Genomic DNA, 26,585 nt, shown 5'->3' with positions numbered 1-26,585 from the left:
AATTTGTGAAACAAAAATTTCACTTATGTGTTTCACGAAAGAGATGAAGCGAAATGTGAGTCTAAAACTCTTGTTAACTTATGCATAAAATAATAAAGATATGAATTTTTATCATTTAATTAAAAATAAAACTTTTAACTAATTTCCTCATAAGTTTCTGGATATTTCTACTATTGATTAATATACAGGAGTATAAGAACTCTTTTCAATGTATACATTAAAATCTATTAGTTAAACAAATGCATGCAGGTTTTCACTAATACATTCTAGTAAATAACGGATTTTGAGTTTTTACTATCGCATTCCTACGGTATATTTTGTCACAATAGTTTGCGCGTTTGCCACACGGTCGCTTTACTACCAAGCTTTCTATTTTAGATATGGACAGCCACCATATCTTATTTGTAAAACTAGAATTTTGCAAAGCAATTGCTAGCGGTGATTCGCTATATTTAGAATTTTTCTTTGGTAAGATTCTATCTTGGCAAAATAAGATTATGCATTTTGATTAGTTTTTCGAAGCAGAGTTATGTTGAAGGTAATAACTCTTTTTTAAACGTTAAAAGTACAGTGCAACAATGTGGACTATCAATACTGTAGCAAGGTTTTAAGGCTTCAAATGAATATAAGCAATACAGAAAAGAAAACTATCGACTGGGAGATTAAGTGAAAAAGAATAGGAGTGAAAATAAATTGTATCCAATCGTGATTTTTTGACTATTGATAAGTTATCTGAAGGCATGTCCGTGACCTTTGCTCAACGCGGCAGGCCGCCACCGAATCCTGCTCAAATACAGAAGGTGATGAGTATCATATATTATCACTAATATTGTATTATAATAGTTTTCTTGAAATTTCATTCTTTTTGTTACATGGTTTTATGATATTTAATAAGGTAATAATTAAAAAACAGTAGAAAGAATATATAGTTTATAATGTTATGATATTTTACAATATTGAATTAATCACTTATATGAATAAATTTGTTGATATAGATGCTTGATGAAAATAGCCAGCTTATACAAACAATACAAGAATATCAAAATAAAGGAAAAGCACAAGAATGTATACAGTAAGTGATAAATGTTTTCAAAATATATGTAAGTTATATTGGTATATTTATAATATGATTTCTTTTTAGATACCAGCAGATGTTGCATCGTAATTTGGTATATTTGGCATCCATTGCTGATGCAAATCAAAATATACAAGCATTGCTACCAGTAAGGAATATTTTACATATTAAGGAAATATTAAGGTATAATATCTAAGTTTTAAATATATATTAATGTTATCTTTGTTTCTATAATTAGCCTCCACAAGGAATTCCTAATGGACCCCAACATGGTATGATGAATCCACAGGGCATTCCTAATGCCCCTACAGGATCAAGTGGACCTGGAGGTGATATGCCTCCAAATACTCAACCAACATTACCAATGTCAAGCTTTAGTCAAGGACAACCAATGACACAAGGTGGATACCGTGGTCCTGTTATGCCTGGACAAGGACCTATGAATAGTATGTTATGTTCCAATATAATATAAAATTTTTAGAAATTAATGTTATCTTTTAACTCTAATATATTATTATTTCAAAGGACCACCTGCTGCACCTGGACCACAACAGTATAGGGGACCTCAGGGTTACCCTCAACAACCTTCTCAACAAAGTTATCCTACGCAATATGCCAATCAAAATCCGGGCACCAATTATCAAGGACCACAGGGATCTGCATATACTCCAGGTCAACCAAATCAATATGGACCACCAAATACTTCCCAACAACAGGGGTACAGCACATCAACGCAACCGAACTATGGTCCTCCAACTACCGTGAATAGTTACGGTCCTCAACCAGGTGGATATCCACCACCAGGAACAACTCAGCCTCCTACAGGATATGGTCCACCACCACCGAATCAACAAGGCTATCCTCCTTCTAATCCTTCTCAACAAAACTTCCCGTCAAGCGGACAACAGCAACAGCCTGGTCAATATGGTAGCCCTAGCCCACAACCAAATTACCAACAACCTCCGTCTCAAGCTCCGCCTCAAAATGCGTACGGAGCTGGTCAACCCGGAAATTATCCTCCTCCTTCATCGCAAGCATATGCAAATAACGTTCCACCTCAAAATTATCCGGCTCCCCCTACTTCTAGTGCTCAACCTCCTCAACCTGGATCTCAACAAAATACTGGTCCTCAACCGAATTATGGTAATCAACCAAGTCCCGGCCCTGGAGCAACACAATACGGTCCAGCTTCTACATCTCCACCCTTCAGTACTGCCTCTGCAAGTGGAGTAAATACCTATGCTCAGAGTAGCCAACCAACTAGTACACCGTCCGCTTCAACTCAAACTTACCCACCAAGTAGCGCTCCACCATCTACTTCGCAAGGTGGAAACTACGCTCCACCGGGACCTGCACCATCCGGATATCCCGTGCATCAAACACCTCACCCAACGTCTCATCCGCCACATCAACCACCGCATCAATCTCCACATCAACCTCCTCATGCTCCTCATCAACCACCTCATCAACCTTCTCATCAATCAACTCATCAACCTTCTGCACATCAATCTCCACATCAACCACAACAGTCTCAACAACAATCCCAGACACCACCACAGTCTCAACAGCAACAGTCTCAGAGTCCTGCTCCAAGTGGATTTCAGCCTCCTTCAGGACCTCCACAAGGTCCTGCTCCACCTCCAGGACCACAACCACAGCCTGGATATGGTCCAGCTACTACACAGACATACGTACCACCGACACCAGGAGGACAGCCACAGGTACAGATGATTGAAAAATATGGAGCATATTTTAAACTGTTATTAATATAATATGAATTATACTTAATATAAATATATAAATTCTAGGTGTACACTCCTCATCCACCTCAAGGTGGTCAACATTACGGACATCCACAATATCCTCCTCAGAGTTATCCACCACCACCAACAGGACAAGGATATCCTCAATATCCACCACGTCCACCTGGTGGACACATGCCTCCTCCCCCTGGACCTCAAGGACCTCCTCCACCAAATCAGTATGGTGGTTATGGATATCAGCCACCTCCACAATAGAGTATATATTAATGTAAATTCGTACGATATTCATTCTAATATAAAAGTGATTTAATTACAAACTCAGAACAAATGGCATATTAAACTTTAATTTAATTCTTGATAGCATATCGTCCAGTGTTATATAATGAAACAAATAATAGAAAATATATATATTACTAAGGAAAGGTGCTGCTAAAATTTTATTACGTTTGTAATGAGAAATGAAAACTTTTTGAAAATTTTAATTTCCTCAAATAAGATATCCAATTTAATATTACAAAATATACTTCGTTACAAAAAAGAATTTGTAGATATTGCAAACTGTATACATGGTCTAATGTGTACAAAAATCTTCAAAATTTATATCTTAAAGTTTCATTTTATCGAGAATAACATCGTTGGACAAATATTTTATTCATTAAAATATTGTTATAAATCTTTTAATGTGACATCAAAGTTTTACTTTCGTTTGTGGCTATTTAATTTTGTTTATTTAATTTTGTAATACACGCATGCTTATGCTACACTTAGCGATGTGTACAGTTTAAGAATTTTGGTGTTCATAATACAGCATAAACATATCTGTCACACCACGTTATGACGTATGACACATGATACAATATATACTAACTATTTACAGCTTTCAGTATATATTTTGCTTTAGAATAAATTTTTTATTTACTTATCTAATTTTATATTTTCTTGATTGTCATTAAAAGATTTATGAATTTACACATTGATTTTTATTTTTTCCTTGAGGAGTTCTTTTAATTTTTACATAGATATATAAAAGAAGTTTTCATCTAGGTAACAAAGAGTACAATATTTTTTTGTGAATGCTACTTGTGTTAATCTTATGTATGATAATTTTTTAGTCATTTCATTACAAAATTTTTATGTACAAAATTTCTCTTTGTTCTCCGTTCATATAATATATTATCTATTATCTATTATCATGTTTGGATGATTAAAACCAGAAAATAATCTCGTAAAAAAATATATTTTTAAATTTTGGAAATAAAAGAAGTGGAGATTTTTTATCATTATAATGATATGAGTATTTTGAAATTTATCATCATCCTTATCTTATAATTTACTGTAAAACAACGATTCTCATTTACAAAAAGCATACAAAAGTTTACATGTTATTTATGCATACAAAATCGAGTAATCGTATTACTTAATAATTTGATTAACATTATAGCTCCTCTTTAAGTTTTCCATCGGCGTTATAACATTTACAAGAATGCTTGGGTTGCAGCACTTCTTCCATGTTATCTAATACTTTAACTTTACTCTTTAAGCGTTTACTCCATTCCTGAAGTGTAAAAAAAGCATGTTATTCTATGATATATATTTAAGTAAAAAATAAATGAAGTTGAATCTGCATAATTTTTGCAGGAATTTCTTACATGAAACAAAACTACATGATAGCATAATACATTATCTGGTAACAAATTATCCCTTGCAAATTGTCTAGCAGATTTGGCAATCTGTAGTACTTTTTGGTCATGTTCTTTAGCCCACATAATTTTTTCAACAAGATCTGACAGATCCCTTTTAACGGATATGTAATGTTTTCCAGGTACAAGATTATTGTAAAAAAATTCGTAATACTTTGATTCTTGTTTTAATAATAAGGCATCGCCAGCAAGTAAATATGGAAGTCGATATGCTGCTACTGTACCATCTATACATAACTGATATTTGTACTGCAATGTTATTACCTTTTAATTATTTTTACATTTGTATTTAATCTACATAATTCATAACTGTGTTCATCTTACCTTGAAAAAATGAAAGAAAGACACATGGCTTTGTTCTGGACCATATTTATCCATTTCATCTTTAAAAAAAAAGAAATTTGTAATTGCAACATTAAACAAATCAGGATATTTTCTGGAAATATCAATTAAATCGAGTCGTTCTCTACGGGAATCTCGACCACGCCAAAATACTTTTTCTATCTTTTCTTTCCATGGTGTATCCGTATTACCTTGTATAGACAGCATATCTAACATTACCCTGTTTTACATATAGTATTAGCAAATAGAAAAATGCTTACTATATCATGTATTATGATCTAAAATAATTGTTAAAAATGCGATTAAATTACTACCTTCCCATTTCTTCTAACGATGATTCTGTGATATCATAAGTAGGTATAACAATATCTTTAGTGTCAAAAGAGCCACACCAAGAAAAGATAGGATAATTTTTGCCCTCTTTTGGAACCAGTGGCCAATCTCCCAAATTCACAAAGAATTCAATATCTGGCAATAAAACTTTGCGAGTAAGAGATAGGAGGATAGAATCCATAAATATCTTAAAGCCTACATAACGGCCATGACACTCCCTAAAAATCTTATTTCATCTAGTTTAATTCATATATAGTCTCAATCGAATTTTAAAGTTACAGACTGCAATAGTATTTACTTTGTTAGACTTAATTACATAGTGACATAGACTAACGCTTCCTGGCCGATCGTATGTTTTTACAATACTTTCACGCATTTTGTCAAAGTCAACATTTGGGAAAGGAGCAAGATCATCCTGCATTTGTTTATAACTTTTTGAACATCCTAAATTTTCTAACCAACTATTAATAGAAGAATTTGGACAGTAGCATTCTTCTTCATAAACAGGTCCTAAAAATTTTCATCAAACTATTTATATTACAGAAATAATTATTTTACAAGAGGTAATAAAAAAACTTATGCAGTAGATAACAAATGTAATACCTTTAGATTCCACCAATAGGATAGGTAAATTATTATGTTTCATTTTTATTTTTAATTTGAAATTGAAGCATGTATTGTGTAATTTATATCTAACAATAAAACTTCCGTCTTTACAGTCTAGAATTTGTGTCCATATATGACACATGTATCCTGTTGAAGTTTGCCCTTGTATGGATACAGTTATTATATCTTTTCCAGGTGATTCTGTTAAACTAAAGCAATTTTTCAGTAAGTAAAAAAAAGATATATATATATTTTAAAAATATAACTAAACTTTAGTGTTGAATTCATATTTAGATATTTTCTATAATATATAATATAATTTTTTTTAATATATGTATCTATATGTAATAAAAATGAAACACATACTTTTTGCCTTGTAGGTCAATAAACTGTAGAAAAATATATCTTGCTTGCATTGTTACTTTATCTGGTCTCAATCCTGGACCCCAAATTATTGTTTCCGATGGATTTATTTCAGCATTTCTTCCTTTTTGTTGGCAAATAACCAACAATAAAATCAATATAAATATCATTCTTATTAAAGATAACTGTCGATAGATTCAAAGCGCCTGATACACTGTAGAGACGTTGTAAATATAATTCTTTCGTGTATAAAAATTCATTAAAAAGATTCACAAAAAAAGTTTAAAATTTATCAAGGCCTCAAGTAAAATAAGTTTATTTTCTTTATTATTCTTTAATCACTATCACTCTAAGTATATTATAAAAAATATTTACTTTAAAAGAGATCCAAATCAGTTATTTCATAGACAGCGTTCTTGAAACCGAGAGTAACGAACAAAAATCTAAAGTTGATCGGAATTATAACTACAATTCTTTTCCCCAGTTATGATTTTCTATAAAGATATCGTTTTATACGCAAACATAGATACATAAGGAAAATAATTATTAAAAGAAATTGATAAAGAAGGAAAGAAATGAAATTAACGGGATTTAAAAATTCCTTAATCACTGTTAAATGAATATCAACTCTATAATAGTCAACATGTAAAGATCCGCCTCTAGTATTATATCGCAGTATTATATCACATATGCTTTTTAGTTTTAGGTTATTTTCTTATTTATGAAAATTGTAGTAATTTGTCCTGTATAATTTTGTAACTTAATGAAAAGATTAAGTAAAATGTATAATATGTATAGAATAATCTACCATGACGTGGAGATATTGTAAAATTGGTCGTATACAAAATTCCCTTAATTTTCAGATGAGAATCTCTCACGTTTGCAGAATGGGCGAAAAGTAACAGGAAACATGGTTTTCGAATCTTTAAGATAGTAACAACTTTCATTTGCCTGGGAAATTTCCCAAATTGGACAGAATATAAAAGGAATTTCGTCGGTAGAACATTTTTAAGAAACATTTAACGCAAAATGGAGTGTAATATTGATGATTTGCCAGATGTGGTATTAGAATATATTTTAAGTTTAATTCCACCATACAAGAATCTTCAAGAATGTAAACTTGTATCCAAAAGATGGTTTCGTGCCACCAAAAGTATGTAAAATATGATTATTCTGTATATAGTGGTTCACGAAAGTGTGGAAACGCTTATAAAAATCTTTTATGAATGTATTGTATTATATGTGTTATATGATACATTTTGAAATCCTATTAACATTGTAATGGGACACAGTATGCCGATTATATTAAAATTTGAAACAAATTTTTCAATGTATATGGAAACTACAAGATATTTAATGCAAGTATATGTATTGAGGTTACGAAAGTATTTAAACAGTCAATTATTCATTATATTAGTAGACCTAAATATTCAGTAGGACCATCTTTAACATGTATTATATGTTTAAGGTGGTTATTTTTGCTATATACTAATTTTTTATTAAATGGATGTTTGCAGCAAATGTCTTGTAATTTCTATATCCATTTTCAGATTGGTTTCAAATGTTACTAATATAACCATGATCGTGTTTCATCATAATAAAATTTGAAATTGGTTTAATATTTGTATAACATATACATAAAAATTTCCCTATGGTAAGTGTTCAAATGCTTTCATAAGCCACCATAAATGTATCTATAAGTTTTCATCAGTGTTGATATATTTCTAAAAATTAATAAAATCCATATTTTTGTTACAGATGTAATACAACACAATAAAACACATTTTCATAAATCTGTGGCTTACGGATCATTGCTTTGGAGTTCTTGCCCATCCAAACACTGGATGCCTACAATTGCAAAGAGACATTCACATTCTGCTTGTACATATGAAAACTCTATGTATGTTTTTGGTGGATGTACTGCTACGTGCACAACATTCAATGATTTATGGAGATTAGATTTGGATACAAGGAAATGGGTCAGATTAATTACAATGGGAACTTATCCATCTCCAAAAGCTTGTGCTACTATGTTGTATTACGAAAAGAGTTTCATTTTATTTGGTGGCTGGTCCCACCCAGCGCTATATTCTGTTCACCAGGTACAATTAGTTAAAACTTATAGCTAATCAGAGTAGAAATATTTAAATTGGTAGAATGAGAAATATTCAATATTGCTATGTATATTTCTAGCAATCAAGGTTATTCAATGAATTACATGTGTATTCTATAGAATCCAATAAATGGATTGCTATAAACACCTTGGAAACACCTCCACCTACTTCAGCACATTCTGCATCAATTCACAAAAATTGTATGATTGTTTTTGGTGGTATATGTAATGGATATAGGTAAAATATTTAAAATTATTGCATGTTGTTTAGTAATTATTAATTTGATTTAATAACAACAAAGTACTATTTTGAGATAGATCCAATGACGTGTGGTGTTTAAATTTGGATTCCTATAGTTGGCATAAGCAAGCTACTTCGAATTTGAAACCACAACCACGTTATGGTCAGTCTCAGATTGAGCTTGGAGATAAACATCTCCTTATATTAGGTAAAGTTTTCAAAAATAAGCTGAAAATCCTATAGATATTAAAGATCCTTCTGATTTAAAGATTTTCTTGTAATATTTTTTAAATATATCAATATAAATTTCTAAATATCAAAAATATTAGGAGGTTGCACTGGACCTAATGTTGCTATGAACGATGCTTGGTTATTGAAAATGGAAGGTACAGCATGGACGTGGAAAAAAGTAAACATGCACAATACTGAATGGGCTCCAACACGTATTTGGTGCCACCAGGCTTGTAAGGTAATATTTTGTTAATTAACATATAATTCACGATGTTCTGTATTGTTTAATTATTTTTTAATTTAATAGGTAGGAAATCATGTTATTGTTCTTAGTATAAATAAGTGTCAGAATAAGCCAAACGATATGAGTATATCGCTCAAGAAAGTGACTTGCCAAGCAGCACCTTCATCAAGAACAAATAATTCATCTCCACTACATGCAAGGTTTGATCATATAAATTTATCATTGATGCTGATTATACAGTTACTGATATTCATAATTGTACTGTATTTCATTTTTAGACAAGGGAGTGTATCTCATATTGATAGAGACGTAAATATTAATGGACGACATGGATCTTTCTCAGAAATATCTGTACAAAATCCACGTCCTTCACATCATCTACCTAATTTTACGAAGAATTTAACTTTATGTTATGATAATATGTTAAGTATGACCGCTTTTCGCAACGAACCAGTGCGTTATGATATTAACAGTCACCGACAACGACAATTAGAATCTCTTCGTAGAATGGAAGAAAGTATTAGAAATCGAAGAACGCAATCAAAATCTGCGAAGAAAACAAGAAATACGTTATCTATATTTGTGTTAGACATTACGAATGTTTTATGCGATGAATGTAGTGCTTCGTGGATTCCTTTAAAACACAATGATCAGTCAGGTCCTAACGAAAGAATTCTTTATTCACTCGTAGCTGGTCGTGGTGAATTAATAGTGTTTGGAGGTATTGCTAAAGAATATATACAAAGCCATCCTGATATGGATGAGCCTGAAGTCTACAATGATCTCCATTTTATAAATCCACCAAGATATGTTATTTAATATTTTGTAGGATAATAAATAATACACTTTTATGTTCGATAAAAGATAATTTAATTTTGTTAGCCTTGACTTTGATCCTATCATGAATTATCATCTACTAAAAATTAGTTTAAATGATTTTATTAAAAAATTGTAAGAACATTTCATGATGAATAGTTCTAAAATATTGATTTGTTTTCTGTGAAAAAGAGTTATATAGAAAAATTAATTTTTGTCGCTGAAAGTAATATTTTGTTGTACCAATAATATATTCCAATTACAAATTTTATATTTTATTGCGAATTTTATTTACATTTTTTTCCGACAATATAATTTATACATGCCTTAATCATCTTCACCATCAGTTGTCTTTAAACTACCAAATACTTGTGATGGAATAGTTTGTTTCTCAACAGGTATGTCTGAAAATAAAGATACGAATAAGAACATAAAATATAAAATATGTATGTCAGCATTAAAACTCTCTGAAAGAATTTATAAATACATTACATGCGATGAAATGTAATAAAAATTTTGATGTATTACTATATATTCTATATTACCTTCCTCTACATCCGCTTCAGTGTCATCAACGTCATCAATATCAATATCTATTTCATCCGGATTGTTTATTTGAGATTCTGCTTTACCATCTTTTTCTATCGCACCACGAACAAATTTAATACTGTCCTTATATGTGGTAATATTATCTGCAATATTATATTTATTACTTTAGTAAAACTATATATTTAATTTTTTCAATTACTTCTTTTGTGATATAATAAAATCTATACCCTGTGTTTTACTATCCAAAAGACGCATTGCATCTGCTGGTATATCAGATGGTGAGTTTGATGTATTATTTAACATTTGTGCAGACATCATATTCACTTGAGTGTTGTACATAGCTTGTACACTACGTTTAATTCGAAGCATTTCACGCATAGTGTCTTCATTACCATGTCTCACTTCAAACTCTTTCCATATTTGCCAGAAATTTGAAGCCACCTAAACGAGGTATAAAAATATACATGTATGTAATATTAATTTTAATATTATCTTCAAATGATTCAAACAATACTTCATACCCTTGGATCGCAAATTTGACTACAGTGCGCATATATTGCCCGAGCTCTGTCAACTTCTCCTAATTTCGTCTCCATTTCTGCGAAGCGTAAACACATTTCTCTCGTATTATCTTCATTAAGTACTTCGATAGCTTTTTCATATATCTGCCTCGTTTTTGGGACACCATATATGTCTGCTGCTTTTTTAATATATATGTTGAACATCTGTAAGACGTATACATATACTGAATTTTTATTAAATTTATGTTTGATACATTTTTATAAAATATCGCTTCATACCTCAAATTTTTCTTCAGGAAGAACAGCGTTAGTTGCTCGTTCATATACAGACATTGCATGCCTAGCCAAACCATGTTCTTCTTCTAATTTTGCATACAGTAAATACAAGGCTACAATAATATAAGAAAATTAATAACATCATTTTTTGTTGTACTTATAATTATATCAAATATGTATTATGTTAAAATACCTTTGGCATATTTTGGTGGACAAAATTCTAAACACTGTTCAAATAAATCTCGCGTTCGTTCTAACTTTGTTCCACCGTAACGTTTTAAAAATTTTGTAAGATACGTATTCCATATATCGTAAACGTTAGGCCATTTGAAGAGTGCAATACCTTTTTCATAAGCCTAAAAACAATAATTAAATTTTATAAAACATGATTATTAAAATTAAATAGTATACCTATGTAATTTAATATATACTCTGAAAGCTTCTTCAAAATATCTATTTTCTTCGAGAAAGAGTCCATAATTAATAATGATTTGCGGCGTGGCGATTTTTAGATCTATAATTTTGTCGTACACAGCTTTGCATGTCTGCAAATGAAAAAGTACAAGAATTTAAAATTTTATAAATAAAGTTATTTACAAAATATACCTTGAAAGTCCCAAAACTTTCTTCTAAATCGGCATACATAGACCAAACTTTTAAAGATTTATATAATCTCATTTGAACTGTTTCTGTCTCGTCATGGTAAGCTACCTTACGAAATGGCATAGCAGTAGCACGATGCATAAGTTTTAACGCTTCTTTATAATTTCTGTATAAACGAAGTTATTACGTTAGTTACAGAATGACGATACATTTAAATTACTATCTTACAAAACAATAGGATGCCATACCCATGTCTAATTTCCATTTCTGCCCATTCACACCATACAGAAGCAAGATCATCGACTTTAGTATAGGGAACATGAGTTGCTTTCTCGAAAACTACTCTAGCGTCTGCTATTTGACCATTTTCTTCATAAAATTTACCAAATTCAACCCACAAAGTATGCAATTTACCTACTGCTAATTGTGGTTGTACAGTCTGTACAGCTTCTGTATATGTATTAATAATCTAAAGAAAGAAGTTATAACTTATAATAATAAAAAAGTCCTTAAACAATTTTTGACTACAAAGTTTCATAAAAATACCTCGTGTGGTTGTCCCTCATAAAGCCTAACTCTTTTATGCCATTCTTGTACATTATGAGGATTTTGTCTGAGTAATACAGAATTCAGAAGTAATAAACGCCTTTCCATTAAATGTTCAAATCGTGCTAATCTCAATTCTAGATCTATATCATCTGGGAATACGATTGTAGACAATAAAAAATTATAAATTTTATGTACTAAAGATTATATAGTTAAATATATGTTTATATATATGTCCTGTACCATCTTCAGTAGGATTTTTTGCAGCTTCTTCCATACGTTTGCTAAGACTAAGTTCTTCAAATTGTGCATAAGCATCAAACACTTGAGTAAAATCTCTAACAGTAGTCACTGTTTGTATTGCTTCTTCATAAATATCCCTCGCCTGTACAAAATAAAAATATTGAAATTATACGGTAACAAAACATAAATAAATTATATTTTTACAAAACCTAAAAATTATTTAAAATACCCTTTCGAATAAACCGCTACGAACATAATAATCCGCCAAAGAATTCCAAAGAGGGCCTAACTGATCAGTATAACGTCTTAAACCGCCTCTAATAATTGCATCTACATTAAGAGATTTTATTTTAGAAGGATTCTTTGATATTAAATCGCACAATTCATTCCATAATTGATGATTAGACTTTCCATGCTTTGATACAAAATCATCTTGATTAACAATTTGTGCAAGTTTCACAGCTGCTTCGTCAAGCCTTCCGATTGATATCAGGTATTCTATATATTCTTCTGTATCTTCTGGAGCTAGCTAAAAATAAACAACACATTATTAAATATAGGTCATTAAGATAAATAAAAATAGTCTATCTTACCTTAAGATACCTTCTAAAAACTCTGACTGCAGTTTCATAGACATTATGCTTTTTTAAAAATTCAATATACAATGGCCATATACGATGATGTTGCGTGATAGGGAGAGCTCTAAGTGCTCGATCAAAAACTTGACGAGTACGTGTAATGTAACATTGTTCTGTCATCAATGTGCAATAGTCCATCCAAATTCTGGGCATTTTATGCATAAAAACCAAAGCACGCTCAAATGCATTATTCACATCTTCATAAAGCGGATCTGTTATGCACCTCCCTTTCAATTGGTTGACACGTTGACGTAGATAATTGTACCATAACTTATAGCTAATCAAAAACGAGAATTTAATTATTTTATAAAAAATTGTTTGACAAAAAAAAGCAAAAAGGACATTTCCTTTACCTTCCAGGAAGTTCCTTTAACGCTCGTTCATACACAATGTTTAAATTACTGCTTTTTGTACTTTTTAAATGATCTATATAACGTTGCCAATGTTTCACAGAATAAGGATTTCTCAAAATTTCTTCTTCGTATGGTAAATCTTCTTCATTCTATTCCATAAAAAAAGACAAATAAAAGAAAAGTGATGTTCCACACAAAAATAAAGTGAGGTTATATACAATAAATTACTTACAAAAACATATAGATTTCCTTCTGGATCTTTACGTTCCAACATTGTTGAAAATTCTAATAATTATATGAGGTATTTAATTCAAGTACAATAATAAATTAGCAATATTCCATACGTATAATCAAATGATAATTGTGGGGTTATACTTGAGGTTATTTTATACGACAATATTTTAATATACTTCGTCTTAACCGCGTTATATTAAGGCGCTATTTCATTGATCGTCCATAATATAACTTAGAATCATTTGGTATTCCACCTGAATTTAATAGGGAATATATTTATTTGGTAAACTAGATGTTTAGAGATGTTCTACTAAAAATATTCGTTGAATTGTAAAGTGATAAAATATTTGGTGTATTGAGAATACTTTTATCACATTTTTCGAATAATTACAATGTTTTATTACCCTAATTTCAAAATTTACTAAAAAAAAAAAAAAAAAAAAAACTGCAAAATATTACGTATTCGAGGAAAATTTAAAATAAAGATATTCATCTGAAAGTCAAGTTGCTCAACCTGCTTACCTCGTTTTGGAATGAGACACTGAGCGTGACAGCTGTCATATCAGGAATATGATCGAAACAGATACTTTTTAATGTAAACAATAAGATCTGTACCTGGACTGGCCAATTAAGAATTCAATTAGCCGCATTTAACCGATTACGGATTAATTACATTTGAACTATACTTTTAAATAAACGTTGTAAAGGATGACAATGGGCGATGAGACTCCAGTTACATCACTGGTCCTTCCTGTCATCTTAAGACCAATATTAATGAAGGTATTGACATTTCTTTTACTTGTAGATTGTACTTGTAATTACTTGTAATTTCAGTTACTCACTAAAATATTTGAACACTTATAGAAACCTCTTATGAATATATTATTTGTATGAATATATAAACAAGATCTTCTACATATGTATATGTTAAAAGATTATTTAAAGAATATACATTTCTATTTCATATTTGTTATTGATTTCTCTAATCCATTGTTACATAGCTAGAAAGACAAAATGTATTGGCGGCTCAAACATTACGCACAGCTTTATTGAAAGCTGAAAATTCCCATCCAGGAATTACACACGATTTAATCCTTGGTATAATACGACGGGCAGAACTTAATCTTGATATGAATGAGAGTGTTTTAAGATTACAAGGAGCAGCTTCTGATTATGATGGTATAATTCTAAAATAAATAAAATAAAATATGAGTAAAATATAATTAAACACTATGTTTAACATGATTAATATTCTGCATTTGTTTTATACTATAATTGCAGTTGTAGAATATAGATCATCTAGGTCTGAGGATGCTTTCCAGGAATTAAATCGTAAATCAACTTCCTTAAAAAGAATACTTAGCAGAATTCCTGATGAAATAACAGATCGGAAAACTTTTCTCGAAACAATCAAGTATGTTTCCATACTTATATATATATTGTAGTCAAAATAGTTTTATTTATATCATATAGTATGCTTTTGTGATACACCTGTTTTAGAGAAATTGCAAGTGCAATAAAGAAACTTTTGGATGCAGTGAATGAAGTGACTGCATTTATTCGTGGTTCTGCTGGAAAACAGGCATTGGATCAGAGAAAAAGAGAATTTGTTAAATACAGTAAAAGGTTTAGCAATACATTGAAAGAATATTTTAAAGAAGGACAGTAAGCATCACCACATTCCAGTTATCATACATCATACTTATCATATTTTCTTTAAAAATACAACTATTTTCTCATTATAGAGCAAATGCAGTATTCGTAAGTGCATTATACTTGATACATCAAACAAATATGATAATGCTCACAGTAACGGACAAATGTGAGTAATGAAAGCTCTGTCAAATGATATTTCTGCAATAATGAAATAGGTCATAGCTATTATAGAATTTATTTAATATACTAATTTTATCCATTTCGTTATGTATTTAATAATAAGATTTAATTATCATTTAATATAAAACATATATATGTGGTACTATTGTTTTATATGTATTAAATCGTTATAAAATTATTACATGCAGATGAATATATAGATACATAATATACAAAATTCTTATAAAAAATATAAATATTATTTCTGATATATTGTACTATCATTTTGTACATAAAACATAGAAGACTCTAGTTTAAAAACAAAAAACATTTATCAATAATGGTGGAGATTTAAAATGAAAGACATTTCTCCAAATATATAAGAAATAAAAATTACTTTATTGATAACAAATGTACACCAATGTGTTATATTTTTCATGTGGAATCTACATCCTCTATCTACATCCTCATTGTAGTAACAATGACAATGAGTAACAGTAAGGATTAATGGTAATTATTATAATGAACATCATTAGAAAATGTACAAATTTTTTCAAGCACGTTTACTATCTGCAAACGCTCGTACAATACTGCCAACACCACTGATATTGTATACCTTTTCATGCCAGGTTAATAAATGACTACTACTACCCTCCGTTGGAATTTCAAATCCTCTGTATATATATTTCATTAAAACATCCAGCAAATCACGATCTAATTGTGCTAAGCAATCATCTATTTGAGTAGATTTTATACTTAGAAGAACTTTTAACGTCAGATTCCGTGCGTTATCCTGTAATATATTATCACTATTGGCTTTTGAAAAATCACATATATGTGTGTTTGTACAAAATAAAGATTATGTCTTTTTAATAAAATAAAATCAGTACACATTTTCATTTCGTTAAATACTACATTATGAAACATATTTAGTATATAAAACATATATACAATTCACAACTCATGAAAGCATTTGAACACTTACCATAGAAATCTTTTATATATATATTGTATGTCATATAAAACATTTTGAAATTTTACTAACACTATAATGATACATGATTATCCTGATTATATTGTAGAATTTGAAACCAACTTGAACGAGTATATAAAAGTTACAATATATTTATTGTAAACATATATCTAATAAAAAATTAATATACAGCATAAATAGTCATTTTAGAAGATTATTAATATTATGGATAATTGACCGTTTAAATACATTTATCATTCATAAAATATATATATACCTCCACTAAATATCTTATGGCTTCATATACATTTCTAGGTTTGTTTCAAACTTTACAAACATAACTATAATTAGCTCTTTATAGTGTAAATGAAATTTTTAAATGTTTGATATAACATACATAATATATTCATGAAAGGTTTTTGCAAGTGTACAAATATTTTCATAAGCTAATGTACATGTAATATATTGTCCCCTTAGTGATAAAACTATCATTGTGTTGTTATAACATGATGAATGTAGTATAATAAAAAATATTATATCCGAATATTTTGATTATTCTATATTCAATTGTGAATTTTTGTAATCTATAAAATTATGTATTCATGATATTAATATAAAAGGAACAATATATCTTATACCACATGTACTAAAGTGTACTTCAGAATGATAAATATAAATTTCATCATGTCATAAACTTGTATGTTAAACACTGAAGTAAAGGGCGTGTTTCTGAGGTTACCTTTACTTGTTGATTTTTACACCCAAGTGGTGCAGACCTCAATACTGATATCAGTGCTTCTGCATTCTTACCCTTGAATAAATATTAAGGAAAATGCGATGAAACATAAGAAAAATCACTGTAACGTTATTATATCTATATAAAAACGATGAAAAGGATATTGGCTAAGAAGTGTCAAAATTTCATTTTCATCTGGGCCTGTAGGTCCTCCTATTCCTCCGTCAGCGTCTTCTTCTCTGAAATTATTATCACTGTATTGATCAACATCGATTTTTCGAAACGCTGACGCTGACGAATCTTTTTTGCCATCGTTTCTTGACATTTTATCTTTGTGTTTGACGTTTTACCGTGATTACGCCCGGCTTATCAACGAATGCCGTGAAATGAATCTTTATTGGTCTTCAAACATATAGTATACATAGTATGCCTTTCATTCGAATAGCTGCTAAAGAAAATCTTAAGATTTTTGTAGATTATTATCTTTACTTTTCACATTAAAAATATTACTTTATAGTTTAAAAATAAAGGTTTAAAATTAAAAATTTACTTTTATTTTACAAATAAAGTTATTTTTTTAATTTTACATTTGTAATGTAAATCGTGATAAATAATTGTTCAAGCCATCATTCTTAAATATGAAATCATAAAAATCGAAAAGTATATACTTGATTATAAATATGTAAAAAAAATTCCACTAATCAAAAGCATCAACTGTCTTTTTAAGTTTATGTATGCATTTATATATGTATGTATGTATTATTATATCTGTTATTATACTTATATGTATGTTTATCGTTGTTCTTCAAAATACAATAGTTTTACGATTCAGTATATTTTTTTAAGTTTACTATCTTTTTGTTTCTTTGTTCTTTTTTTCCGAATTCAAATTTGTTTGTTAGATACTTCTATTTTACGAATAGGAGGATGGATTTTGTTTTGAAAACTTAAAGTGATACCGTACTTTTATAGTGCATATACTCTTTCTACGACTTTACGTTATGAACTCTTTAAAACTTGTGAGTAAATACCACACACCGAAAATTGTATGGTATCAGACTGATATTACAGTCATCGTACGTATTTTACTGTATGATATAAAGGAATATTTTCTCCATGTTGAATGTGATCACATATTATTTAGGTATTTTAAATATCTGATATCTAATATAAAATGTTGTTTGCAAGATTATATAAAAAATGTCTATATCGGTTTCTAGCACAATAACAAACTCAGAAAAATATTACATTTGCTCATATCTTTTTGGAACTGTAATAGCAGAAAAAACAACCCATAGAAATATAGGAAGAGAAGTTAAGATTACACTTGAAAAAGCACATAAAGGTAAAATAAATATTCCTTTTATTTATTTGTTATATTATTTTTATTATGCATTTATATAATTTTTATCTAAATGATAGGAACAGAATGGTTAAGATTATTTATCGCAATGGAAAAAAATCCTTTAATCAGCGTAGATCCAGATCATATATATAAAAAGGACTGGATCCTTGAGTCTTTCAAAAATATAAGTAATTATAACACATACCATTTAATTGATAACAAATAGTTTTTATGTTTATTCATATAACATATAAATATATATATATATATTTATATATATAACTGTTTATATAAAGAAGAGAATATTAACGATTAATGTTTGACAGTAATATTTAATAAATCTTTATTGATGATCACATTATGCAGAGTCTAACAAAAGTTATTTTATCACAGAAAGGGAGAGTTTTGCAGAATATAAACGTAGAAATAATATAACTCAAATAATGCCACTCGTGCCATCTAGCGACGAAGAAGAATCTGATGATGAAGTAATGGATGCGTTATTTCTTTAAACTACTTATATATATATATATATATATACAATAAACATATGTGATCAAAGTGTGATATTTGTAATACGTAAATATATCTTTAAATAAAGGAACAGCATATTAGTTAAATTTGTTTCTTAAATTTTTACATATATGCATTGTTTATTGACTGAGCTGTAAAATTGCATGCGATGATACATAATACTCTGATGTACAATATACATAAAGATATCATTTTTACGCTGTGAAGTCTGTTGCATACATATAAAAATGAGAACAAGAATGGTATATTACACTTACATATTTCATATAGTATCATTTAAGTAAAAATTCATACTGAATGTAATGTTTGAATGATTTTGAAATAAATAATAAATGTAAACTAATTATTATTAATATCAACTGCATTCATTATTATAAGTGAGAAAAAGATCATGCTCCATACTTGAATAAGATAGAATATTGTGTCTCGAATATTTTAGCATGTATTCATTTTGCATAAGTGCAATATAAAATGCGAGGCTGAATGAAGACAAATGAACAATGTTTACATAGCATATTATTTCTTTGTATATAAAATTTGCTGTATTTGTTATCCATGATTGATTTGCAAGAAGTAACACTTAAATAATTATAATAGTGGAATGTTTTCACACTATGTTGGTAATATAAAACGTAAAGTATAAATGTATTGAAACAAATACATATTCATACTGATTACAGGGTTATCAGTAGCGATATTATTCTTATCTTTGGCAATGGATTCTTTGTATTTTATATAATGTTTATAAGCGATTATTTTTTTATAACACTATAAAAAAATATTATTTATATTTTGATAATAAGGAGACGATGTAAATAGATCTATAACGTGAAATAAAATAACCAAACATGTTTCTCCAAAAGTTTCTTAATTAAGACTGTATATATTCTAATAAATTATTAATAAAGAGGACATTATTATTAGTGCCTTCATACTATCATATCGTAATGATTTATGGAATATATTAGGAATTGAAACATTTTCATCATACTACTTTATGCTACAAATAGTTTGTCATTATATCATTACAACTATTTTGTAGTATATAAATAATTTCATAACATTGAAATAATAGCAATATGTTAAAACACATTTTTATAATAAAATAATTATATTTAGCCCTTTTAGTACCGAACAATGATATATCGTTGTGTATGCGATGGCGCCTTATTAATCGCATCGCGAGAGAACTTTATCTCAAAATAAATTTATAAAACGTTATAAATGGTTGAATTTTTCTGCAGAAGCACTATGTGAGATGTTCCACAAATCGAAAAAATTGTTTATGGGATTAGTTTTTTGTTATATACCGCGATGGTTGATACCAAGACTGTATACGATAGTGCCATAAAATAAAAATTCGATACGGGAGATTTGCTTGAGACCATCATAGATTGTAAATAACGCTGTTTGGAACAGAATATCTCCTTATGTTTTACAAAATAATCTTGCATCGATAGAGCAAGAATAAAATTTTTTGTGGGCCTATGCGAAGATCACGCATAATTTGTAATATATGCAATAAAGGATTACACAATGTATACATTAGTAACCATCAATGCTAAATAAATTATTTGTATGAGTAATAATAAGTAAATATCACACATTTTCAATAGCCGGATAACTATAAATATTTATAATAATATTAGAATGTTATTTTAGTGATGTTATACTAGCTCACTTGTTTTGGAGCAAGTGATCCTACTACGCATCATGGGATTATCATTTAGTTTTGTGTTTTGATGTTAGAAATTTTGCTACAAATAATTGAGAACGCAGTATTGATGCTTTATACTACGTGTTCTACATCAAATTATGACCAACCGATGATTCTTCTTATTTGTAAATACTGTTTACAAAAAAAAACTGATTTTTCCACTTTTCCTATTGATTTTGAATAAGTACTATTCGTATGATTTTCAACAAATATTGAAATACAATTGGCATTAATTTATTCTCCCTTTATTTCGTAATATGTTCCGTTTTGAATTTTGTAAATATCATTCTTACTTTCCCTTTTATGATTTTTTTCTCAAACTACAAATTACATCAAATTGATTTGGTATTTTTCGCTTAGGTATAATTTTTTCGGTCGGCACTAAAAGAGTTAAACATCTTGTTTTAAATTCTTGTACTAAAAACGTATTGAGATTAATATCTATACATAATCTATACAATATACATATTACAAGAAATAAAATTATATAAAGAATCACTCCTACATTCACGTGTGTTTTGAATTGAAATATACAAAATAATGTAAATATGAAAGAGATTGAAGAAATATTATTACATCATAAATTCAATTATCTTTTACTCATAATATCAGCTTTCATAGAACTCATACAATAGTTGCACTGATGTGCATAGATATGGACAGATAATTTGCAACAAGTATGAAAGGGTAAAGACTGTTGGAACATTCTATATATATTTGTCACTGCTATATAGTGCTTATGTTTATGATGCATGATTAACAACCTTCTAGAGAAAGTCTTTGATTTATATTTTCGACTCTTACTTTCATTTCCCTGAGTATATCTTCAGCGAGGTTATCGACAGTAGTATATCTTACTTTAAAGAAATTAAATATGTCTACAAGGAATTCTATTACTTGATCTCTGAAATAGTGGCAGGTAGAACGTAGACTTCCTTCTGGGCCTAGGAAACCCCATACAAGCACTGGAGAAATTTGTTCAGAAATCGAGTAAAAATGGGCCAGAAATCCTTTATCATATTTCAGCATTTGTCTTTTACCCATAAGAACTGACCAAACTGCAGTTCCAATGGCCTTGAATATAAAATTAATAGACATCAATAAAAAATTTAACTAAAAAAGCATTTACTATTTTAAGTACCTACAGTTTCACGAAAACTAGCGGATATCCATCTGTTTTGTAAAATAGCTTTAATTGATGAAGGCGGTTTTTCAACTTCTTCGAAAGCATCTAATAAAATAAAATCAATCAGAACATCGTAAAAATTTATACATTTAACGCCTCTTCCGGTTAATTCCTCCTCCATCATACTATGGTTGCTTGGCTCTTGTAAAAATTCTAACATTCGTTCGTAATGTGTTAGATAATCTTTGGGATCCTAATATTGAAAATAAAAAAATCATTTATTAAAAACCAACTTAAATTATTTTAAGATGTACATATTTATATCTTTTTCAAGTAGAAGAAAATGATGTATGTTATATATACCCTGTCTGCATACATGATCAAATCACTAATGACTTGTCTGCCTATGTCCGCAATCCATTCTCTGGCAGAAGGTATAGTGAACAATTTTGTATACGCTTGTCGCAAGCAATGTACCTTTGCTAAATATTCTATGTCTGAGCCACACTTTACTAACTCTGTATGTAACCGTCTATAGTAAAAATATAAATTATAATAAATCTATATAAAACATATAAATTTCTACATTTTTAAATATATCGTAAAAATTAAAAATATTTACCTGCACAAAATGCTTTTGTCCTCGTGTTGTTTGAGTGCAGCGTGATATAATTTTTGTTTTTCAAAGTGCGGGAAAAATTCGGAGAATTCTTCAAATTCCCGTAAGTCTGCTACCTATATTAATATTATATGTATGTGTAAATAAAAAAAAATAAAATAATTTAAATATATGTAAAAATATAGAATAAAATAATATGATATGCAAGTAATAAAATATATAAATAAAATCTAAACTTACCCCATCACGTGCAGATTCAAAAGATTCCGGAGAAGACGCAGCATCTGCTTTATCCTTACTGGATATTCTACTACCTATGTTCGAAGGTTTGTGGCTATCTATACTTTCCTCATCTTCATTCCGGAACAATACTGAATGCTGCAAAAATGTAAACTTATTACTTTGCCAAGCTATAATTTATTTTTATATTGTACGCGACATTAGAATTCAATTATTGATAAGATTATCAATTAAAATGTAGTTAATATAATTGTAAGATCATTTTATATGCTTAGATTTGAATGAACGCAGTAGTGATGCCGTGAACTTCCTATGCAATAATTCTTCTTTGCTTGTTGTTAGGTCAAGTAACTCATTGCACTAATTACTCTAGTCAGTTATCATTTAAATTGGATTAATTCTTGCATTTTTTTATACGGCGAAAAAGCAATTGATGAGTGCAGTGGAATGGAATGGTATAGAGTGACATAGAAAAGATTTTAGAAGTATAAAATTTTCAGTGTCATCAGTAAACCTGTTTTAATAATTTCTAAAATAATCTTTAATAATATATTCTAAAATGAAAATACTTATAATTAAACATTTCAGGATTATATTTCTAGAGCTACCAGCAAACTTGCATCAATAATACTTAAAATAATTTTTATAATATACTGTAGAATGAGAATAATTGGATATTTATAAAATATCCTGTAATAGACAGCTATTTTTCCATTTTCAATGATAAACTAACTTGAGAGATAAGTGAGATTTATTTGAGTAATGAAAAGGAAAGGAAAATACAGTACAGATAGTAGAACAGATATAGTTACTTGGTCGATAAAAAGGAGTTCTGCATGGTTCTGAATTTGATAACCCATGTCAAGGAGTTCTTGCACATCTTGCGTAAATGCCGCATCCGCCGCCGACGGTAATGCGAGTGTACCATTACTGAATGAAGAGCTGAACGCCGTAAGAGCATCCTCCCAGCAATAGAGAGCTTTTTCCAGAGCCTCCAATCCTGCATCATTAAGTTACATCGTTTTACATTTGTCAATATTCATTCTCCTCTTTGGAGTGTACCACGCAAATGACGAATTCGAACTCGTTTAATTCGTTCTGAGAAACACTTCTACACAATACACGAAAGAGGTCCACGTATGCACAGTTGTAAATTGCAAAAAAGTATACTTTATATTTGCGATATTATTAATTAGCAAATATTTTAATTTTTATTTTATTGACACACACTAGACTAAACTGCAGATATTTATTTACAGAAAATTTAAATGTACATACTATATACACATTATATAAAATATCTATAGTAAAACATTCTTTATAATATTTGAAGAATGAAACAAATTATTATCTAGTTTCTATTTCTTTGAATATGTTCATAAAAATATTAGTTTGTATAAACATCCGTAGTTTAATTTACGATCGAAGCAAAGACAAAAGGTATAGGATAAATTAATACTTTCAGAATCAATCGATTACTTCTATCGTTATGCTGTTAAAATTTAGAACATTGCTTTATCTACAGTGTACGCTGTAAACACATTTTCTTTGAGTTATTGTAATTATCAACTTAATAATTTTTGCTCAGTTACAAGTTATAGGCTTTCATACTAATAAATCTTCTTGCATTATAGTTTCCATTAATGAAACAAATGAAATTTTAGGAACTAAAAGTTATTAAATTATTCTATTTGATGCAAGCTGTAAAATTGTGAGTAAAAGTTCTATAATCTTGTAACTTACTGAATTACGAATATTATTACATAGTTCGTAAATTATTACTCAAGAGGGTGGCAAGTGCAAAAAGAAATAATAAAGAAAGATATATATATATATATATATATATATATATATATATATATATATATATATAAAGCAAAACCTTTGAATTCTATAGTGATAAACAATAAAATTCAATAATAAAATTCGATATAAATATATGCATAAATGAATAAAGTAAAAAAAATTGCAGGTGACACAACATAATTTATATTAATATAAAATATACTAGAATCATAAATAAAGAAATATTATCTCTAAGAAAATGGAAATCTAACGAATTAATTTGTCTCTCCCGCTTAAAAGACTAGTAATCATTGAGAAACAACTGTACAATTTAGAAAATGCAATCTTCTGGAAACACGAACGGGATGAAGAGCAACTAGTTCGGATTAGAAAGATGCAGATAGCGAAATGCATGTTTTCAGACAACCAGGAAATACTTTGACGGAAAGAAGCTTCAGACGAGCGTCGCGACTCCGGTACTTGGCATTCGCACAAGAGGCAAAGGTAAGTTCAACGACTGATTTTGCAACGGCAGAAAATTTACAGATGAGAGACCCTGCTGGTCGGCGTGTCAACCAGTCAGCAAAGAGTAAGGGGTTGAGAGCACCTACTTAACGTTGTCACACTGTCGCAGGATTTAAATTCCGAGTCGGTGACGACATTCTCCGTATTCAACATTTTGTCAGTCATAAATCGGCGCGCATACGCCGAAATTCACCACGAGAGCGGAAACTGTATACGCGCCATCACCAATTAAGACGAGTACTCATGTCCAAAAGGTGCTGGCATTATTTTCAATCTGAGATAAGAATAAACTTTGTATCTACATCAATGGCTGTCTATAAAGTTCATTATAATACTAGTATGGGTATAAATATTGTATCAATTTACGTTAACAAGCCGAATAGTTTGAAGTAATTCTTACTAACAAATATACAGTCGAGGATAAAAATAAATGGTAAAGTAGTAGAAGTAGATATCAAGAAGCCTAATCGAAGTAGTACTAGTGTTATACACTTTAATTTTATTTTTTATATGCTAGTAAATAATTGAAAGTAATTATTTCTATTTTTATGTAAACAAGTCGTATTCAACGAAACTTCATTAATACCTATTTCCACTACCTGTTTGCTTATTTTTCTCCCCGACTGTATATATATATAAGTATATATATATATATATACTTGTATCGAATTAAATTTACGTACATAGAAATTACGTGGATACTTGACTATAAATAATATACCTGATATAGCGGAGGCATCAATGAATAGATCCGTTATTAAGGCTTATTTTAACTGCTTTAACCTCGGATAAAGGGAATACATATAGAGGAAAAAAATATATGCAACAGAGGGAGTAATGTTGGGGTGTCTTCCAGTGACGTATCTATGCAAGCATAAATTTGATTCATTCACGTGAATTTCATCAGCTTTCGTATAAAAAAGATAAATTTTCTTATTGGAAAACATAACAAATAACTTGAATAGTTCTCTATAAAATATTTTAGCTGCACAAAGTTATATATAAAATTAAAAAATTTGTAGCTTTTAGTATTCTCAAGGAAGATAGGTATCGGTGTTTCGTTAATTTTAATTTCCTTCATCATTGATCAAATGACATACTGATACTAATATTATAATTAATAACTAATTGCTAATTGTAAAGAATTGCCTAATTATACATATGTTCATGGTATATACAAGTTCAAATTACACTTCCAAAATGTATGAACTATTAAAAAAGCAAACTGGAATATGATTTTAAATCTACCTTTTCTTCATGGTATTCGCTAATTCTAAGTTTCATCCCTATTAGATACCAGTGATACATCCTTATACATATTATATTACCTATAAAACTCACTGACAAAGTCATACGAAAAACCTAGGATATTCTGTATAT

General features: G+C 29.3%; 8 protein-coding genes across 16 annotated transcripts in view; 4 read left to right on the top strand and 4 right to left on the bottom strand.

The window, feature by feature from the left end:
• The first annotated feature begins 13 nt into the window (after positions 1-13).
• LOC132905159 (basic salivary proline-rich protein 1) lies at positions 14-3,807 on the top strand. Its single transcript, XM_060956170.1, has 6 exons — positions 14-800; positions 996-1,072; positions 1,142-1,223; positions 1,314-1,521; positions 1,601-2,796; positions 2,884-3,807. The coding sequence occupies exons 1-6, from the start codon at positions 741-743 to the stop codon at positions 3,091-3,093; spliced, it is 1,833 nt and encodes a 610-aa protein (XP_060812153.1). The 5' UTR covers positions 14-740; the 3' UTR covers positions 3,094-3,807.
• A 249-nt stretch (positions 3,808-4,056) lies between these two features.
• LOC132905163 (protein O-glucosyltransferase 2-like) lies at positions 4,057-6,425 on the bottom strand. Its single transcript, XM_060956181.1, has 7 exons — positions 6,186-6,425; positions 5,817-6,028; positions 5,512-5,723; positions 5,195-5,439; positions 4,863-5,100; positions 4,488-4,787; positions 4,057-4,393 (listed from the first exon to the last, which is right to left on the bottom strand). The coding sequence occupies exons 1-7, from the start codon at positions 6,350-6,352 to the stop codon at positions 4,274-4,276; spliced, it is 1,494 nt and encodes a 497-aa protein (XP_060812164.1). The 5' UTR covers positions 6,353-6,425; the 3' UTR covers positions 4,057-4,273.
• Positions 5,930-9,879, top strand: LOC132905160 (F-box only protein 42-like). 6 transcript variants are annotated; one of them, XM_060956174.1, is made up of 8 exons: positions 5,930-6,044; positions 7,046-7,335; positions 7,941-8,284; positions 8,376-8,533; positions 8,614-8,744; positions 8,866-9,005; positions 9,075-9,211; positions 9,290-9,879. In XM_060956174.1, exons 2-8 carry the CDS (start codon positions 7,212-7,214, stop codon positions 9,828-9,830), a joined length of 1,575 nt encoding a protein of 524 aa, XP_060812157.1. In that variant the 5' UTR covers positions 5,930-6,044; positions 7,046-7,211; the 3' UTR covers positions 9,831-9,879. The 6 variants fall into 6 exon arrangements, with proteins under 6 accessions (XP_060812157.1, XP_060812158.1, XP_060812159.1 ...); XM_060956175.1 differs by lacking the exon at positions 5,930-6,044 and adding an exon at positions 6,388-6,406; XM_060956176.1 differs by lacking the exon at positions 5,930-6,044 and adding an exon at positions 6,468-6,486.
• On the bottom strand, positions 9,357-14,137 carry LOC132905156 (pre-mRNA-splicing factor syf1 homolog). The gene is made up of 16 exons (XM_060956163.1): positions 13,789-14,137; positions 13,557-13,705; positions 13,159-13,480; positions 12,795-13,094; positions 12,566-12,707; positions 12,323-12,474; positions 12,025-12,245; positions 11,780-11,942; positions 11,605-11,718; positions 11,367-11,529; positions 11,177-11,286; positions 10,898-11,101; positions 10,604-10,817; positions 10,373-10,519; positions 10,154-10,231; positions 9,357-9,558 (listed from the first exon to the last, which is right to left on the bottom strand). The coding sequence occupies exons 1-15, from the start codon at positions 13,828-13,830 to the stop codon at positions 10,155-10,157; spliced, it is 2,520 nt and encodes an 839-aa protein (XP_060812146.1). The 5' UTR covers positions 13,831-14,137; the 3' UTR covers positions 9,357-9,558; position 10,154.
• Positions 14,138-14,272: 135 nt separating this feature from the next.
• Positions 14,273-16,275, top strand: LOC132905169 (programmed cell death protein 10). Its single transcript, XM_060956195.1, has 5 exons — positions 14,273-14,570; positions 14,792-14,969; positions 15,072-15,204; positions 15,291-15,455; positions 15,536-16,275. Exons 1-5 carry the CDS (start codon positions 14,499-14,501, stop codon positions 15,618-15,620), a joined length of 633 nt encoding a protein of 210 aa, XP_060812178.1. The 5' UTR covers positions 14,273-14,498; the 3' UTR covers positions 15,621-16,275.
• LOC132905171 (actin-related protein 2/3 complex subunit 5-C) lies at positions 15,984-17,720 on the bottom strand. The gene is made up of 3 exons (XM_060956197.1): positions 17,480-17,720; positions 17,318-17,391; positions 15,984-16,398 (listed from the first exon to the last, which is right to left on the bottom strand). Exons 1-3 carry the CDS (start codon positions 17,637-17,639, stop codon positions 16,159-16,161), a joined length of 474 nt encoding a protein of 157 aa, XP_060812180.1. The 5' UTR covers positions 17,640-17,720; the 3' UTR covers positions 15,984-16,158.
• A 380-nt stretch (positions 17,721-18,100) lies between these two features.
• Positions 18,101-19,279, top strand: LOC132905170 (uncharacterized). The gene is made up of 4 exons (XM_060956196.1): positions 18,101-18,458; positions 18,535-18,659; positions 18,737-18,847; positions 19,053-19,279. The coding sequence occupies exons 1-4, from the start codon at positions 18,316-18,318 to the stop codon at positions 19,169-19,171; spliced, it is 498 nt and encodes a 165-aa protein (XP_060812179.1). The 5' UTR covers positions 18,101-18,315; the 3' UTR covers positions 19,172-19,279.
• Positions 19,280-21,490: 2,211 nt separating this feature from the next.
• LOC132905161 (mitoguardin) overlaps positions 21,491-26,585 on the bottom strand; it is a 41,128-nt gene continuing 36,033 nt past the window's right edge. For 2 of the 4 annotated variants that reach the window (XM_060956180.1, XM_060956178.1), the window contains exons 2-8: positions 25,292-25,479; positions 23,708-23,895; positions 22,896-23,033; positions 22,659-22,771; positions 22,400-22,568; positions 22,056-22,289; positions 21,491-21,984 (exon numbers count right to left, since the gene is read on the bottom strand). In XM_060956180.1, coding sequence (XP_060812163.1) covers positions 21,667-21,984; positions 22,056-22,289; positions 22,400-22,568; positions 22,659-22,771; positions 22,896-23,033; positions 23,708-23,895; positions 25,292-25,370 — 1,239 coding nt within the window. In that variant the 5' untranslated portion in view covers positions 25,371-25,479 and the 3' untranslated portion in view covers positions 21,491-21,666. Of the gene's footprint in view, positions 21,985-22,055; positions 22,290-22,399; positions 22,569-22,658; positions 22,772-22,895; positions 23,034-23,707; positions 23,896-25,291; positions 25,480-25,888; positions 26,201-26,585 lie in introns of those variants that run through there. The other 2 variants (XM_060956179.1, XM_060956177.1) reach the window with 2 other exon arrangements.

The sequence above is a fragment of the Bombus pascuorum genome, chromosome 3, assembly GCF_905332965.1.
Source record: "Bombus pascuorum chromosome 3, iyBomPasc1.1, whole genome shotgun sequence".
In the NCBI taxonomy this organism is placed as follows: Eukaryota; Metazoa; Arthropoda; class Insecta; order Hymenoptera; family Apidae; genus Bombus; species Bombus pascuorum.
The sequence above is the reverse complement of the archived record's forward strand: the minus strand, read 5'-3'. Positions and strand labels throughout refer to the sequence as shown.